General features: G+C 38.7%; 1 protein-coding gene across 16 annotated transcripts in view; it reads left to right on the forward strand.

Moving 5' to 3' along the window:
• Positions 1-7,592: 7,592 nt before the first annotated feature.
• Positions 7,593-19,099, forward strand: part of LOC106607303 (transcription factor COE3) — a 71,926-nt gene continuing 60,419 nt past the window's right edge. For 6 of the 16 annotated variants that reach the window (XM_014204184.2, XM_014204281.2, XM_014204290.2 and 3 more), the window contains exons 1-6: positions 7,594-8,280; positions 8,545-8,701; positions 9,064-9,127; positions 9,532-9,587; positions 11,386-11,459; positions 13,223-13,291. In XM_014204184.2, coding sequence (XP_014059659.1) covers positions 8,150-8,280; positions 8,545-8,701; positions 9,064-9,127; positions 9,532-9,587; positions 11,386-11,459; positions 13,223-13,291 — 551 coding nt within the window. In that variant the 5' untranslated portion in view covers positions 7,594-8,149. Of the gene's footprint in view, positions 8,281-8,544; positions 8,702-9,063; positions 9,128-9,531; positions 9,588-11,385; positions 11,460-13,222; positions 13,292-19,099 lie in introns of all 16 variants that reach the window. The other 10 variants (XM_014204148.2, XM_014204174.2, XM_014204271.2 and 7 more) reach the window with 5 other exon arrangements.

A 19,099-nucleotide genomic window follows, 5' to 3' on the forward strand; every position in this document is an offset into this window, starting at 1 on the left:
ATGGGAAATCATTCAAGACTGTTTGAAAAGCATTCCAGGTGGAGCAGGTTGAGAGAATACCAAGAGTGTGCAGAGCTGTCATCAAGGCAAAGGGTGGCTACTTTGAATAATTATTTCATAGTTTTGATGTCTTCACTATTATTCTACAATATATAAAATAGTAAAAATAAAGTAAAACCCTTGAATGAGTAGGTGTGTCCAAACTTTTGACTGGTGCTGTATATGTGATGTGTATAGACAGTATATACAGTGCATTCAGAAAGTATTCATACCCCTAGACTTTTTTTGCGTTACAGCCTGATATTAAAATTGATTACATTTAGATATTTTTGGGGTCACTGGCCTACACAGAATACCTCATAATGTCAAATTGAAATGATGTTTTCAATTTTTTTACAAATTAATAAAAAAATGAAAAGCTGAAATGTCTTGTGTCAATAAGTATTCCACCCCTTTGTTATGGCAAGCCTAAACAAGTTAATAAGTAAAAATGTGCTTTACTAGTCGCATAACAAGTTGCATGGACTGACTCGGTGTGCAATAATAGTGCTTAACATGATTTTGAATGACTACCTCATCCCTACACCACACATAAAAAATAATATGTAAGATTCAACCACAAAGACCAGGTAGGTTTTCCAATTCCTCGTAAAGAAGGGCACCTATTGGTAGATACAAATTAAAAAAAGCTGCCATTGAATATCCCTTTGAGCATGGTGAAGTTAATAATTACAGTTTGGATGGTGTATTAATACACTCATTAATACAAAGATACAGGCATCCTTCCTAACCCAGTTGCCAGAGAGGAAGGGAAACACTCAGGGATTTCACCATCAGGCCAATGGTGACTATAAAACAGTTACAAAGTGTAATGTCTGTGATAGGAGAAAACTGAGTATGGATCAATAACATTGTAGTTACTCCACAATACTAACCTAAATGACAGAGTGAAAATAAGGAAGCTTATACAGAATAAAAATATTCCAAACATGCATTTTGTTTGCAACAAGGCACTAAAGTAATTATTTTAAAAAATGTGGCAAAGCAATTAACTTTTTGTCCTGAATACAAAGTGTTATTTTGGGGGCAAATACAATACAACACATTTCTGAGTATCACTCTCAATATTTTCAAGCATAGTGTCAGCTGCATCATGTTATGAGTATGCTTATAATCGTTCAGGGCTGGGAAGCTTTTCAGGATAAAAAAGAAACGGAATGGAGCTAAGCACAGGAAAATCCTAGAGGAAAACCTGCTTCAGTCTGCTTTCACCAGACACAGTGAGATGAATTCACATTTCAGCAGGACAATAACTTAAAACACAAGGCCAAATCTACACTGGAGTTGCTTACCAAGAAGCCAGTGGTGTTCATGAGTGGCCGAGTTAGATGTTTTACTTAAATCTACTTGAAAATATATGGCAAGACCTGAAAATGGATGTCTAGCAATGATGAACAACCAATTTGACAGCGCTTAAAGAATTTTGAAAACAATAATGGGAAAATGTTGCACAATCCAGGTGTGGAAAGCTCTTAAAGCAGTGGTTCTCAATGCTGGTCCTGGGGACCCAAAGGGTGCAGATTTTTGTTTTTGCCCTAGCACTTACACACCTGATTCAAATCATCAAAGCCTTTTGATGAGTTGATCATTTGAATCAGCTGTGTAGTGCTGGGGCAAAAAAAAGATGTGCACCCCTTTGGGCCCCCAGGACCAGGATTGAGAACCAGTGTCTTAGAGACTTACACAGAAAGACTCATGGGTGTGAATGCACAGAAAGACTCACACAGAAAGACTCATATTGACTCATGGGTGTGAATGCTTATGTAAATTATATACCTCTGTATTTCATTTTCAATACATTTGCAACAATTTCTAAAAACATGTTTTCACTATGTCATTATGGGGTATTGTGTGTAGATGAGTGAGATTTGTATTTATTTAATACATTTTTAATTCAGTCTGTAACACAACAAAATGTGGAATACGTCGAGGGGTATGCATACTTTCTGAAGGCACTGTAATTTGGAAAAAAATTGTATGGACAGTAGTTGGCAAATTAGGATGAGCTATGTTGAGAATACAGTATATGCATACACAGTGAGTAAACAATAGTATATAAACAGAATGTGAGGTGGCCAGTGTTCAATGACTGTATACATGGGGTATGAAGTATTCTTCCCAGAGAGCTCCTGAATGCTTTTCCTTCTCTTCCCACGTCCCTCTGCTGCTGCTGCTACTGCTGCTGCATGCCGTGGAAAGTAGGCCAAGTGAGCACCAGGGCGTTGCTTTTTTAAGATGATCAGTTTGTCAGTGTGTGTTTGTGTGTGTGCTCAGGACGGCTATTCATGTGGCTTGACTCTGTAGAACAAAGAGCAGCATTATACAATTTGCACCACATCCAATAGCAAGGGGAAAGGATAGGTTGGAAAATAGGGACTCAGCTCTTACACATAGATTGCAAAAACTGGCTTGTGTTGTAATTTCATTTACCTCCACTGTTTTACCCCTTTGTTGCAGCAAAAAGGTTCCTAGCCAGTAACACTCATCTGCACTCTGCAGGAGAATACTGAAGGTGGGATTATTTTTAGTTTTGCTGTGCTGCTTTCACCTTGACCCCGTCTCTGTCTTCTGACATTATCATTATCATTCCTGGTCATAAAAACACTTATATTTCAGCTTTCATTTCAGCTGTAGGTGTTTATCATTTGAGCTGTTTTGAATTGTATTATGGCTCTCTGATAAGGGTGAGATCTTTCCATTGTGTGTCTTTGTGTTTTTCTATTAAAGCTTTATTGAATTAAAGTTAATCTCACCATTTAACACAAAGGTACAATCACAGAATTGAGTATCATGTGCCACCAAACAGCTATCGATGAAATAGTGCAACCATGGTTGAGTATGAAAGACAAAGTGAATGCATCATTTGACAGAAGGTTCAACGTAGATTTAAGAAAACATCTAGGATTAATGGTTGAAGTTCTCATACGATTTTATTATTTCCCCAGATTGAATTAATCTAACAAGATGCCCATGACTATAAACTAACTGAAGAGCAACCTGTGGATATCAGCTGAAGAACATTTGACTTCTAGCGAGCCATACTGTCACATCCTCTGCACACCCAGTACATTTCAAGTATGGTTACTTTTTCTAAATTGAAATGACTGTGAATGTTGTTCGGTCTGTGTATATCTGTGGTGATAAGTGGTCTGGTGATACAGAGTATCCGAATAGCCTCCTATTATGAGCGTTCATAGAGTGCCTTGTGAATCTTCTCTGAAAACTGAACTCTAAATTCCTTTCTATAATCTTGGAGAATTTTGCAGACTCCTGTAGGTGGGGCAATATCACCATAGAACAGCTAGTCAATCAAGTGGCTCAATGAGCAAAACAAGGATCTCTAGATTCTAAGAGGGAACCCTACACAATACATGGTAGCATCTCTTTGGCAAAAGGACTGTAAATGCTTTGTTGGCATGTACTGTATGTCTAAGTTCTCGATTGGCAATGGAAGTTATTATTTGAGTATGAGTTTTTCATTGTTTATTGCAGATGAGTAAAAACAGGTTTGAAGTTGCCTAGTACCTATACCATCTACACTATTGTTCATAAAGAAATCGAAATAGCTGAAAGGACAACTTTGTTGTGTGACAATTTCAGAGGCCTAATTTCAGGGCCTACGCCTAATTCTAGTGATGGGAATATTTCAAGATGGGATTTTATAGCGGTGTAAATAGGGAATGGTCATGCTGTTTTTTGGGGCTCAATTTCCATGGGATATTTTAGATGTTAATAGCCCTGAAGTGGTCTCGTTTTCTTATTTAATTTCTCTCGCCTTTTTAAAATGTGAATCGCCCGCAGACTGCGCCGCTAGGCTCTAAACCGCACAGCAACTCTCTCATCCTTTCCAGCAGAATGGAAATGCAAATTGTGCACGCGGCGAATGACAGAACTCACCATTGCACATAATTAACAAGACCACTCTCAACTAAAGTTGGTGAGGAAAATGTGACCTCGCTGTGTCAATGTAAAATGCTACATATAATAATAATAATAACAATAATAATACATTTTACACTCAAATAGTCTCAATACATTTCTCAGATTTGAGATTCAATCGAACTGGCAGTGCACATTTTACGAAGTTTTATAAAGCCCATGTTTTCGCGTGACAAAATAAAATTGTCATATGTTTTTGGATGTTGTGTTGAAATAGACTCCTCTTACAGATGCCTCCATTTTCTGTACTAAACAGGTGTGTACGAACAATAATGTGTAGGCCTATTCAAAGAAAGACAAACTATTACAATGAATTTAATCGAATCCATTCTCCTTTGCATAAAATTGTCCGGGACGATTCAAACTCTGCTCATTCTGTTGGCGTGAAAAATGAATATTCGATTAATTGCATCACTGAGGAGAACAGCTGCCCCCAATCGACACATGATCTCCACTGTAACCAACGAGGGGCGCTGTCTATTAACTCTGTCCTATGTTGCATCTCCCAGTCTTTCGATATCTTCATCTAATTTCTCTCTAAAATGCTGAACATTTTGTTAGGTTAAACTAATAAAAAAATGTGGGGAACGCGCTCGGAATTTGGTTTCCAGATGTCTGAAATGTAGGCCTAAATGTAGACCATATGCGTTTTTCGTTATGCCATTCAATTCATATTTACTTATGAATTATTATTTAATTGTCTTTCATAATATAGGACTTATGCCCAATGTTTTTATTAGGTTATCTGCATATGTTAGGCCTACTCCTTTATGTCGTCTACATGAAGTCCAAAATGTAAGGCAAATAATTATGCTACAAGTGACATGTCTATAAAGATTTCGGTTTTATATGTATTTAACCAATAAAGCAATGAAGGACAGGCCGATGTAAATGTGAACTCCTTGCAATTTTTAAACGAATTTTCTATTTCAACTTTATAAACATAAAATTATTCAGTAAAATAAATGAGCATATTATGCATCGGTTAGTCTATATTTCTATTTCTAAACTAATTCATAGGTGGGATGTTTATTGGGCCTATATTTGACACTTTAGGCTGTTTTATCACAAACTAATGCATGGATTTTGTAAATGTGTATTTTTTATAATAAAAATGCTGAAAGTTCACAAAGGTGGCTTATCCTTTAATCAATCAAGTTAAAACATGATGGCTAATCAATGCATGTGATTATAATAGTTGTCCTAAAGTCCATGCCGTTCAGGACAGCTGGGCAGTGGCCGTCTAACTTTGTCTTGACATCTGGGAAGCCCGCTGGCCTGTGGCACGTGCATCGGCTGATGTCGCCATTTACATGTAAATTTACTGAGATCATGAGGGCCTCGCCCCGTAAATTCGTAGCAAAAAAGAAGACGTCACCCTTGACACGGTCTTGGAAGTCAATGGAACAAAAGAGCCACGCGCCAATGATCTGAAGAAATTCAGCTTCATCACCATGTTAGCTTTTGGGGATTCATATCTTGGTCATCACATTTTTATAATGTGATCATTTTAATATGATCAATAAAATAGGCCATATTCTCAATAATGTTTGATGAAGATTTTGTTGAGGAATCTTGTCTTCACTTACCTTCAATGTGGTAGGCCTATATGCCACAATAAATGTTGTTCGAATATGCAGAAAATGGTTGTAGCCTATGTGAAAAGTTGATTAAGACAAATTGATTGATAGAAATAATAGAGAAATAATAAATATCAGATTCTTCATCCATAAACTTTACACATTGTAATAAAATAGGAGATCAACAAAGAACATTCTTTTTTTTGGAACGTGTGATTGTAATATTTTCCTAATGATGGCGAGCGCATTTTTCACGATTTAAGCCCACAGTGCAGATGATCCCGGAGAATGAGTCGAGACGGATTTAGGCTCCTCGCATGTGTGTGGAGCAGCTGACGGCCCCTCGCCACGTCCAGATGGCTTTTGAACACAGATTTGCATTCATTTTCCTTTAATGTCTTCTGAAATAGCGGGGCAGCTGCATTTGTTGTCAAATACGGTTTAAAGCCCCCTTACAGGACATCATCGTTACCTACGTGACGGGTGTGGAGATCCATTTTCCCTCTCCAGTCAACAATATCAGATCTAAGAGGATTTGTCTCAAAGTCTACTAATTTGATAATCTGATTTAAATCGCATTGGTGCGTGTAATTAGGGGTTAAGTTCTAATAAACGACTTGAAGCCACGTTAAAAAACACACAGTATGGCTAGGCCAAAGTTCTGTAAAGAAAGATAGGTTGACAATCTCAAATGAACAGACAAATTTGTCCCGTTCCGCTCCTCAGCCTGTTTTATATTTGTGTTCATGGAAGTGCCAAGAATTACAGCAAAAAAACGTGTTAATGGGGCATTTACCTTCATGCCTTCTAAAAAATATGTGTTGTTTTGACGCACATATAAGGATATATCTTATTATACAAAGTGGCAATAAGGCAATAGATCTTGAAAAGAGGTGAAAGCAACAGATTATTCTTCATTTATCTTTGGCAGCAGCTATTAACCCTCAGCACCAGATGGATAGATTTCTGAGGATGTAGGCTACACCTCTTCCTCTCTCCTCCGCCCCCATTCCCCCCTTCACCTATTTGCCCTCAATAATGTGAAGGGTTTTCTGAATCCAAGGCTCGGACATTGTCTCTCCCCCAATCAATCAAACCATTACACTACATATGACTTCTACTGTCACGAGATGAAAATAAAGATACCTAATGGTCCGAGTATGTTTTATACAAGGCAATCCGGATCTTCGTCACATTAGAGGTCAGGGAATATAAATTGAATGAAATTACACTCTTTATGCTTTCTTGATTAATATTATTTGGAACACACGTAAATGAGTGGTGGTCAATTTCCAAAAAAAGCTACAAACTTTTTCTCTGCATGGGAGTGAATGACATCCGGAGGCTTTGTTAATATTTTAATATCTGCATAGCAGTGAAACACACTCAGTTTACGGACTAGACCTTATTCCTATCGAGATTCTTAGTCGATGTCGCTTTGATTAAACAATATAGGCTAAATGTGAGATTAAACAAAGATAAGACAATAATTTCAAAATATTATTTTCTAAAGCATGATTTATATAGGCATACCATATGCCTATTAAATGTTTTTGTTAGCATAGCCCACATTAGTGAATTCACTGACGGCCATATCAATCTTATGTGTCATTATACTCCCAATAAATAACCTAATAAAAATATGAAAATGTCTAATTACAAATCTTCAAAAAAATATAGTGTAGGCCTACCATAAACACGCGTTCACAATAGACAAATGACCATAACAGGAATAGGTTTTTAATATAGTGAATGAATGTTGTGTGACGGTCACACCTCGTTGAATTCATATCATTGAAGAAAAAAAATCAACTCACCACATTGCAAGAGAAAAGTAGAGCGAGTGTTCTCAGGTTGCTTCTATAGGCTAATACTCGAACAGTCGAGCGCCACTGCTTGACAGGAATCGTCAGAGCTCCATATATGGTAAAAGCTACGCCCCATGAGCGTCATTTTCTGACTGAGCCTCTCCCGTGGGTTTAGAGTTTTGGCTCCCGGGAAAGATTTCAGTCCTCGGGGAAAGAGGGCTTAGTTTTGCATGTTCCCTTCCATCCTGCAACGACGCGAAAGGCCCCTTATCCACCTCTCCTGTGTACCGGGAACACCTCCACGGTGACCAGCTTCTGCGTGTGCTTGTCTTTTGGAGAAGCAGCACCTTTCAATTTCAGGAGTGGTTTATTCAAGTGTCCTGAAGGTTTTGGATGTGGTGCTTCAGGGATGTCGCTACTTTGAGAGCATCATCCACACACAAACAACAGCTATCGAATTTTTCTGTGAATAAGCACAACAAAAAGAAGGAACAATAGCCACAAAAAAAAGCATAGTCTGTTGAACAAGTCACTTTTCCAGTCTGTGGATTCCACACCGACTAAGTAGAGTACTTTGAGAATTGTTCACATCGCTACAACCCAGGACGGATTGAAAAGGGAGGCGAGACCTGTGGACCTGGTTTTCCCCTTGCAAGGCTCAGACGGCATTTACGACTTATCCCGTAAACCCTCAAGGATAACACGTTTGGACGTTTATTTACCGAATTTCACAGGAGGCTCTTTGCACGTAAATTGTTCCAAATGTTTGGGATTCAGGAAACTATATCGCGGGGTGGGACAACGATGAAGGAGGAACCGCTGGGTGGGCTGAATTCTGTCCGCTCATGGATGCACACAGCTGGGGTGGTGGATGCGAACACAGCCGCCCAAAGGTACGCATGCCAAATCATCTGATTTTCTCACGCATTTCTCATATCGACCCTCAATCCCCTCAATACTCTGTATCAATTACGGTCTCCCAATGTCCCCCTTCGGCTCTCCCCTCTTTCATTACATCAGATTACCCTTATTGTGACAAATCAAGAAATCTCTCGTACTCAAACGTGCTTCCACATCTCCACTGTTTTCATTAGCTCCATCATCTGTCTCCCGTGTCTGATACTTAACCGAGATGGTCTCTTGTTTTCTCCCTGCAGTGGTGTTGGCTTGGCACGGGCACATTATGAAAAGCAGCCACCTTCCAACCTCAGAAAATCCAATTTTTTCCATTTCGTCCTGGCACTGTATGACAGACAGGGTCAACCCGTGGAGATCGAAAGGACAGCTTATGTGGACTTTGTGGAGAAAGATAAAGTAAGCGCTTCATGAGAATATCGTTTATTGAATTTGATCATCTTTACTTTGAAATGAACTTGACGTACTTAGAGATGGCTGTGGGTCAATAAAGCAGGTCACGTGCAATATCGATTTTTAACCCCATTCGTCGATAACAGGAGCGTGGTTGTAAGTCTTATTTTTGACAAATTATACATTTAAAATGATGAAATATCAGCTAGATAGATAGATAGATAGATAGATAGATAGATAGATAGATAGATAGATAGATAGATAGATAGATAGATAGATAGATAGATAGATAGATAGATAGATAGATAGATAGATAGATAGATGCTTTATTTTCAGCTGACCATCATCTCAATGTTGATTATTTTCAGGAACCAAACAGTGAAAAAACTAACAATGGGATACACTACAAACTACAATTGTTGTACAGCAATGGTGAGTGAAACAATTATTTAGATAAATTCAATATTACCCAAAAGATAAAGCCTATAAATAATAGTAATAATAATAATAATTATGATGATGGTGATGATGATGATGATGATGATGGTGATGATGATTATTATTATTGTCATCATCATCACCATCATCGTTATCATCATTATTATCCTTTACAATTAATTTATTTTCTAAATCATTGTTTAAATGTCCAAGTAAAATTATTTATGATGCAGATTATAGATGTATAAATGTTCTGAGTAAAAAAAAAAATATATATATATATATATATATATATATATATACTTTATATTAATGATTTTTAATTTTATCATCGGCATTCATGTACATCTTACACAGCTCTACACCTTTGCCTTAGCTTGTCATGTTTTTTTCCCCAGGCGTCAGAACAGAACAGGATCTTTTCATACGGTTAATCGATTCCATGACGAAGCAGGTAAACTATCTTTACTCTTATATTCATACAGCTTGCTTACACTAGAGACATTGCTTCTATTCATCACCTGCATTCTGCAAATCTCCACAACCTGTGCAATTCATCACACATGCATAATATAACTTATGAGATGGGTTTTCTTTATGCAATCATGCATTGACTGAAATGGCTTTATATATAGATTGCGTGTTGGCCTATATCCTGTTTTTGCGCGACTCATAAGTCAAATTAATCAAGCACTAAGTTACCATTAACTTAGCCTACAATTGTGTACCTATACAATATAAATTATGATTGTTGGTTTGTAATGTCGTTACTTTCTGCCGATAATGATATAATGGATTTTGTTTTGCCTATTTATTTTTACATATAAGATATGATAGGCTATTGTAAAATAAAGTAGGCCTGGGCTATTGTATTGATATGGAGTTACAAGTAGTCGTGTTGTCTTGTTGAGTCCCTTATTCTAATCTGTGATTTTTAGGCATGTTGCTAAGCTTGACCCATGACCCATATTAAACATATCTAATGTTTGGGAAGAGTTTTTGAAAAAGCTCACGTAGCTGAAACACTTTCACTCGTAGAAAAATTCACGAAATTAAATCCAAAATCTCATCACATGATGGTAACCAGGGAAAAAAGAAAAAGTTATTATTTTAGACTTTTCCACCATGGTGGTTGTTATTACTACTAATTTACCGAGGGTTACAGCAGACCCATTTAAATAGAGCCGTTAAAGCTTCCACCACTCCGAGTGAAAATTCCTCTGCGAATGATCCGAGTCAATGACGCAGAACAAGCAGTTTATGGATTTCTCCGTTTCTGCAGCTGCAAATATCGACATAAATCAAACCAGTATATATAATCGCCCGGTGCTCATCAAACAAAAACAAAGCTGTCAAAAAGTCAAGTGGGGTTCCTTCCCAGAAAGAATAGGACGTCAACATTTCGGAGTGTAATTGTGTATTTTTTTCTCCTTATCATAGGCCACACATTCAAACTGTCTTCAATATAATATAGAAGTGCTATAGGCCTACTAAAAACAAGGCACGTTACAGTGCCGTATAACATGCGTCTGTCTTTGCGCTAGGTAGTCTAGTTCAATAAAGGGGAGCAAAGCGACTCTTCAGAATAGAGGGAGGGAGGAACCGAGGGAGGGAGAGCGGCACAACTGATAGCTGCACACCATCTGTTTCAGCCAATGCTCAAAAATTACTCAACCGCACCGCCAGACACCGCTTTTTATCCACAGAAAGATCATTGTTAGCAGCTCAAAAATAAACAACAGATTGCCCATTAACACTTTCCCCCAAATATCTGCAGATTATAACCATATTGATGACACGTCATTGGATCGTCCCTTATGAAAAACTCCCCCTAAAAACGGTTCTTAATATAATGTTATAACAAAAAAATATATACGTTGTTATATTATACATATTATACTTATTATTATTATTATTATTGTTATTATTATTATCATCATCATTATCACCATCATCACCTTCTGTTATTATCATTGGACCAACATTGTAACATGTTATTCATTTCATAGGCTTAGGCCTACGTCATGACACTTATTGAAAATGTATCACAGTGTTAGTTTTGCAGCAGTGACGACATTATTGATTTTTTTTACCAATAACAGTAGTTTAGTTGTTTTTTGGAGGCACTTGTTTTTGACTATTCGGTTTTAAATGCCGTTTATATTTAGGCTACTGTAAAGATGATTATATACAGTTGCTCATTATATGTATTTAATGTAGCCTACATATTTGTGTCTTTATTTTTTTCAAAGGCGATTATATATGAGGGTCAAGACAAAAACCCTGAAATGTGCAGAGTTCTTCTTACGCACGAAATTATGTGCAGGTAAGTTTTTTTTCTCTCCACAAGCTCATCGTTGTTAAAGAAGTATACAGTACATTTCTATATTTTCTCCCCATACTTGTTTATCATATTGGCGTACACGGAGAAGGCCTACAAGTAGTGGAATACAAACAGACTGGTACCCAGGGAAGTTGTAGCCTACAGGGTCTCTTGGTGAATATATTAATATTAGTCTGATGCCAGTGAGTCTGCGCCTCAAAACATGGAGTCAGGCCTTGGTTGATCCCACCTGCGAACTTTTTTTGCGTCATTTAACGAGGTAAATCTCAAGCTCTCATGTTCTGCTGCTATTCAGTGGTGTCGTTGATACTAAAAGGAACAACGTTTTATGTTGTTTATTGTTGCGCTCATTGTGAGATTTGTGAGAATTGAATTCGGATACTGTCGGTTAACCTTTCTTCTGTTGTACTGTCGCATTGTTCAAGTTGTTTGAAAGCAAGTGCATTAACCTAGAACTGAGAATGATTTGCCTTTTTAATAAGTCTACATAAACTCATCACTCACACAAAATTGTTTACATGCATCCATCACTTATTTGTGACACGTGGAATAGGGTTTATCCATATATCATTAAATCGAATATGGTGATATTTGACATTGATTATATATCATGAAGAGGATATATCGTGATGTGCAAAACTAGCCTATACTCTATTTGAGTATAAACTGTGCAGTTTTATTAGTTAGGCTGTATCAATATGTTGAAAATTAAGTGTAAATGAATAAACAAAGCCTTGTTTTTTTTTTTGCCATACTATGATTATTTATTGATATATCATAAATAAGCACCAAAATTGCACAGTCTTGAATGATCTAGTCATTAAAGGCACAAAACGTAGAAGAGGTCTCCCTAAATATCGCCCAAATCTAACATGGAATATGGTGCGTTCTAGAGGTAATTTTTACTGTCAGTGTCAAAGAGAAATTGCATTCTGTAGAGGCATAAGAAGTCTAACCTACTCACTGAGTGAAAGCTATGATCATTCAAGAAGGCATGAGGTAATGAGTATCCTAGTCCTGCTCCACGAGAGTATTCTTCTGTTGTCTTTTGCTCTGCTAAAGCATTAAGTATATTTTTGCAGTATTATTGTAATATCCACTCAAACTATCTCTTGTCTGCATGTTGTGAAAAATGCTTTGTCTTTCTTTCCTTGCCATATGGCATCAAATAACAATTAGACCTGCAGCCATTATACCCATATACATTTTCATTTCAAATGGGAAGCAGCAGTATAGTTGTGTTTAATTTCAGTTTGAATTAAAGCTCCAACGAAAGAACTGGAGGTATAGTGTAGGTTTAGAGAAAACATGGTGGAAACGTGATGGAGGATAAATTAGTGCTTTTGAGGCCGTAATTGATAAATGCCCCGCAGAAATATTGGTTTGAGGGTGGCCTCTTGCATCTCCCCCAGAAATAGCAGCCTGGCAATTAGAGGTAAACAAAAGCTGAAGCTGTGAAAAGTGACTCCCCTGCCTCCTGCCTCCTGGCCCAATCCCCCCTCCCCTCCCTTCTACTTCCCTCCTCTCAAGCACTAAGGCAAACACTTTACCACAACATGTTGTTATTCTATCAGCGTCCATGAAAGGACAGATTTAGTGTATGTTATTTCTCTATTCATTTTTGTTTCCAAATTGAACACAATGACGTTTTGCCTCAGAAAGCAATATACATTTTTAAGGGTCTAATGTTCACTCTAAACAGTAACAGCCACCGTTGTGATCTCAAACGTTCTTTCTTCCCCTAGCCGGTGTTGTGACAAGAAGAGCTGCGGCAACAGGAACGAGACTCCGTCAGACCCTGTGATTATCGACAGGTAGGATCTGCTCCATGTCTCCTCCATGCTGCTGTGATTGTGACCTGTGTTAGATTCAGGCTTATACTCTGTTGGGAAGAGAGTGAGTGAGAACTCCGCAGTGTTGGGGTGCCCAGGTGGGTTGACTCCAACCTTATGGTCCACTCTGTGGGAACTGTGGCTGATTGTTCTGTGAACAGGTGAGGGGGGGTCTTTCCCAGGTACCTGTGCTCAGAGGGGCAGTCACCACCTGGAGAGGGGTGTTCAATCACAGGTGCATTGGGCGGGGTATTCACCTAATTATCTAAGGTGTTTATCATGATATTTGGCTCTCATTTTCTCTTTGTCTATCAAAGTGGTTGTTATCTAGTTTTTACTATTCTCTCAGGTTCGGCAATGCTAAGATTGTGTGTAAAGGTGGTTAGGGCTCTGTTGTGATAAGAGTTTGTGCCAGAGATTTTGCTTTGAACCTTTAGGTTACTGTATGTCACATAGATTACAGGATTTGGATATTCAGAGAACATAAACTGCATATTGGCTATTACATTCCTTCCACACAGTATAACTGTTATTCAGACTCCTCTATCTCACGGCTTAAAAATGAATGTGGGTGCGTTTGTGCGTGCCCACGAGTGTGTAGGAGGGAATATCTTCACCATAGAGCCTAACTAACTCTCACCATGGAGTGGGGAGAGACAGCAATGCTAATGTTTGACTAGACGGAATCACTGTTTACTTAGTGGAGAATGCCTGGTATCTGACAGAGGGGACAACTCTCTTATTAGTAATCAAATAGGGCTGAACAGTTGTTGCCGCCACTCCAGCAGCTTCTCATGCATCAGGAAGTAGGGGCTGCCATGGATGCCTGCCTGGCTGGATTACCACAGCTACTGCCTCTCTAGATGCCTCTCTCTCTCTCTCTACTAGGAGAGCTGGTGTTCATCTATTATGTAGGACTGGATGTAACATTATGTTATGGGTATTATGTATGTGATTTAAATTGAGCAGCCCAAGGAAACACTTTATAATTCAATCATCATGCCTGTCATGAAGTTGATTATCTGATTTATTAGACTAGTGTAGTTTTTGGATAGTGTTCACACAGAAACATAAAGTATGAGAGATAAACATCTCACTGATTTCTGCTGCTTTTAAGTTTGATTTGTACTGCCTCACTGCCTTCATTGAGTTAAGTTTCACACTCTATTGTTCCTCAATCTGTGGGACAAAACTGGGAACATAAGTACAATAGCCAAAATGAATGCAAAGCAGGAAAAAAGAGAAGCGGATGGATATTGTAAGCTCAACCAGCTCTGAAAAAAAAGGCTCAGATTTTTATTGTGACGGGAGTGAATGGGAGTAGAGTATCGTTTTCCTCGCACAATGAGCAGGTCTGTTGAATCACAAAAGCATATGTTCCTCATTAGGCCCTCCCATTGTCTCCATGTCGTAACTATGAGCAGATCAGTTCACCCTCCCAGTCCCACACTACTTCCCATTGACTTCCCACTGACTAGAGGGGGTTGCAGCAAGGCTAGTTGTGGAGTTTCGGAGTTAACACAAAATCACTGACGTTTACTGTACTGCATACACATGTCACCCAGTTTACCACCCTGATACAGTACTTTTCAGTGAACATATGGGTGAGAGTTTGTGAAGCCTCAATATGTTACACAGTCTTTTGTTACATCTGTCTGTTTCTCATGCAAATTGTGAGTGGCACCTGTGCTGCAGTTGCTTCTGGCTAAAAGTCATTATTTTAAATTGAAGAGAGCTGAGAGTTGACTGTGTGAAAAAAAGACTGATTGTTGAATCAGTCATGTCTTAGATAGCTGCCTACATTACAGTATAACACATCTTCAGCTCTGCCACATTTCCTAGAGAAAGTGTAGCATAGCCCAACCTTTAAGAAACAGATTTAGAGTGAATCATTGATGGCATTTCCTCGCTGTAACATTTTCCCAGATGGTACAAGGGGAAAGCATACACAGCTAGCTGGCATCTATCAAGACATTAACTGGCGTTCCCATGGATCTGGCATATCCGACTGAGTTTGGGAAACCTATCATTCCAAATGTGTCCAATTTTCCTGTGGTCAAGCCAGACATCTGTTTACCCTATTTTCTCTCTGAGTTTGATGCAGATTTTCAGGAATTTTTTTAAGGGAAAGAATTCTTAAAAAAAAGTTTGTTAGATACAGTATAAGCCTAACAGCTGTCACAGAGTTTCAGGGCTGGAGGAGCTTTAAATATTTCACAAGTGACTTTTGATGTCATTACATTATTCATATTTGTTTTCTGGGGAAAGAAAGGGACTTTTTTTATGTGTGTGTGTCATGTGTGTGTGTGTGTGTGTGTGTGTGTGTGTGTGTGTGTGTGTGTGTGTGTGTGTGTGTGTGTGTGTGTGTGTGTGTGTGTGTGTGTGTGTGTGTGTGTCTGCATGTGTGTGAACTTGTGTGTGTGTGAAGGGACATTCTGTACTGCTGGGGAAAGGCTGACCCTATCTTCTGTGCTGAAAATGAAAGTCTATTACAGATGTAGGATATTAATTTGAGACAGTTTGCTACAGCAGGAAAATAATCATGCAGCAACAGGAAATTTGAATTATTATGTGGATTATAATTGACATTTTTGTATAGGTTGTTACATTTTTCCTAAGGGAAATCAAGTCTGAAACAACAGAAGCCTTTTTAAACCTAAAATACACTAAACGTTTTACATTTCCTGCATTGCAGGAAAGTTCTCCTGCATCAGGGTGATCAAATTAAGATCCTACATCTGTATGTTCTGTCAGTCTTTGCATACATACACACATACCAATGAGGGTTCCTCAAGGTTCTTTTGGGGAAGGTGAGGGTTCTATGTACAACCATACTGACCCAAAGAACCCATTGAGCCCTTCAATTGTTCTTTGCAGTTCAAACAATTATTATTTCTTCTTAAATGGATCTTTCCTCTTGATAATTAAAATGTAGGGTTGATGGCTCATTCAAATATTTTGGGGTGTGGTTTGTGCACAACTCTTTTTGTGTTGACTAAGTCAGTAGTTCTCAGTTCTCACCCCCATCCATTCCAGAGCTAGCACACCTGATTCAACTTGTTGAATGAACCAGAATAAAAAACCCTGTATGGATCTGCAAAGAACCTTTGAGATTGAGAAAGGTTCTTTATAGAACATATAAAAAATAGATCTGTATAGACCCCAAAAGGGTTGCAACCATAACCAGAAACGTTTTGTTATTGGTTCTTTATAGAACCTTAGGAAAAGGTTCCATATAGCACCCAAAAGGGTTCTGCTTTGGTTATAAGCCAAATAACCCTTATTTGGCACTATATAGAACAATTTGTTTTTAGTGTGTATTTTTTTGCTCTTCTAATCAGGAACGTTGGAAACTATGTTGGCTCTTGCAGAAACAAAAAGACACTGATTGAATTTGGTCGGTAATTGTATCACTATTGCTATGACTACAGTACTTCACAGTTGGTTTTAATCATATCTTCACATTATGAAGTCGTTGTTGAAAGGGATGTCTTTAAGCTAGTGGCGCCTTAAAGTTAGTGGGGGCATGGGTATATACAGGCAGTAATTTGAGTCTCTAGAGTTATAGTGATGAGGTGCCCAATATCTGATTAGGTGGTTTCCCCATTTACAGTATGTGTAGGGCAGGGTACGCCAAACATAATTCAATTTGTGATGACTCTTCCGCCCTGGTATCTATCTTCACTCTCCTGAATATTGATTTTGTCTTCTCCTGTGTGAAAGATTAGATACATGGTCCAGGCTTACACATTCATTTTGTAATACAAAATAAGAACATCCTGTTGGAAAAAAAGAAAGAAAACGACTCATTCTGGCTGCCAAAGTAAAAAGGTTGCTTGTCTCACAGAGGAGATGCAGCAGATTAGGTGAGGATAGCACAGGAGGGAATGGGTTTTCAGAGCTCACGCTGCCCATACATGCATTTTGAATCTAATGTATGTTCACATGGCTTAACGTCCATGTTAATGTACACTCCCATTCAGAAAGGAGGACCGTGGACCAGACCAAAAGATGTCAGCTCTGCTTATTCCAGCTTTAACTGCATTCCCTTTCACTTCCTGTCACAAAGGTCAAAGAGCTTTGACCTCTGGAGGCCGCCCAGCTACTGAATAATTCATAACATTGACTTGTTTTTTTCCTTTAGATTTTTTTTTCAGTCATCAGCACACACGGCTGTGCTGTGGGAGGGTTTTTATTAATTTAGCTCATTTATAAAGGCCTCTCCGCACCTGTTCATGTGTTAATGCAATTCAGTTTTTGGCCTAATGCAAATTTTGCTTAGCTTTTCGTTATGTCGCTCATTAGTGCGCTGTATTTTCTAAATGACTGTGCGTTATCGTTCATTTGCGGAACATCTACTAGGTCATATCCCAGAGTGCAGTGGCTTGTTGTCTGAGATGTTTGTCAGTAACAAAATAACTTTGCGTTGGACCACATATGGTTTCTCTTCCCTCTACGCAAGAAATACAAAAATTGGTGTGGTGGTGTGTTCCCATCTGGTTTTTGCAAAAGTGTGATTAACTCCCAAGCTGAACAAATGCCAGTATTTATAAGGTCAGCTTTTTGCGTTGGAAATGCTATGTAAATGAGAATCAGCGAAAAGGGGACATTAAGCAACATTTAATTCATTGTCTCCTTTGATGTCATTTAAAGCCCTGGACTGTCAAAAAGGATTTCAGAGACCATTTTAATTACACACGGATAAAATAAGTGTGTTTTCATAGGCAGTGTTTTGATAACCTGTGAAGAGAGTTCTGGTTTATTAACTACCTACTGTAAATTACATGTTTTCACAAGGGTAATAAATGGCACTGTATATGTCATGTAATTCACCATCCACCCACAAGTGAGAATGAAACAATGCAGAGGTCAGAGCAATGCACAGGTTGTGCTGTTTTTATTTTTATTTTAACCTTTATTTAACTAGGCAACTCAGTTAAGAACAAATTCTTATTTACAATGACGGCCTACCCGGCCAAACCCGGACGATGCTGGGCCAATTGTGCGCGGCCCTATGAGACTCCCAATCACGGCCGGATGTGATACAGCCTGGATTCAAACCAGGGACTGTAGTGACGCCTCTTGCACAGAGATGCAGTGCCTTAGACCACTGCACCACTCGGGAGCCCTAATCATGGAGGTGTAGCACATGGATTCTTCCATCATACAGTAGAGAAATTGTATTTGGCTCATGGATGGCGAGCATACAGTTTTGAAGTACTATAGTGCAGTCGATTAAAGTTGCTGCCTTTAGGGAAAAACATGCACGCACACACACGCACGCACGCACACACACATGCACACACACACACACACGCATGAACGCATGCAACCACACATACATATACGCATGTACACACATCCACATCCACAAACACTTTTCATGTTCATGCCTCAATGATATTATTTCCTTCTTCGCGTTTTATTTACGGCTCTTTTCAATGTAATTCATATGACAGATGTGAGTTTTTGACACCCTGTGTGAAAGGAGAGAAGAAACTGGCCACCCCTGACTGGACTAGAGTGATGTTTGAGTGAAACCTGTCTCCTTTTGAGCCAGAGTAGGAAGAGCAGGAAGTGTTGAGAGCGAAAGCTGTACTTGGCAGCTCTCTGTTGGCTTGCACTTGCTGAAAAATGAAACCCAGACCCTCTCTGCAACCTTGGAGCCAGAAACTCCTTCCCACTGTTCCAACATCCAGGATTGGGTAATACTGTTCACTAAGCAAAACATTACCTCAAATTATTCTGCTCTGTTTCTTATTCCCTCCTCCCTCATGTTGGTTTTATCGC

This window comes from Salmo salar, chromosome ssa01 (assembly GCF_905237065.1).
Source record: "Salmo salar chromosome ssa01, Ssal_v3.1, whole genome shotgun sequence".
NCBI lineage: Eukaryota > Metazoa > Chordata > Actinopteri > Salmoniformes > Salmonidae > Salmo > Salmo salar.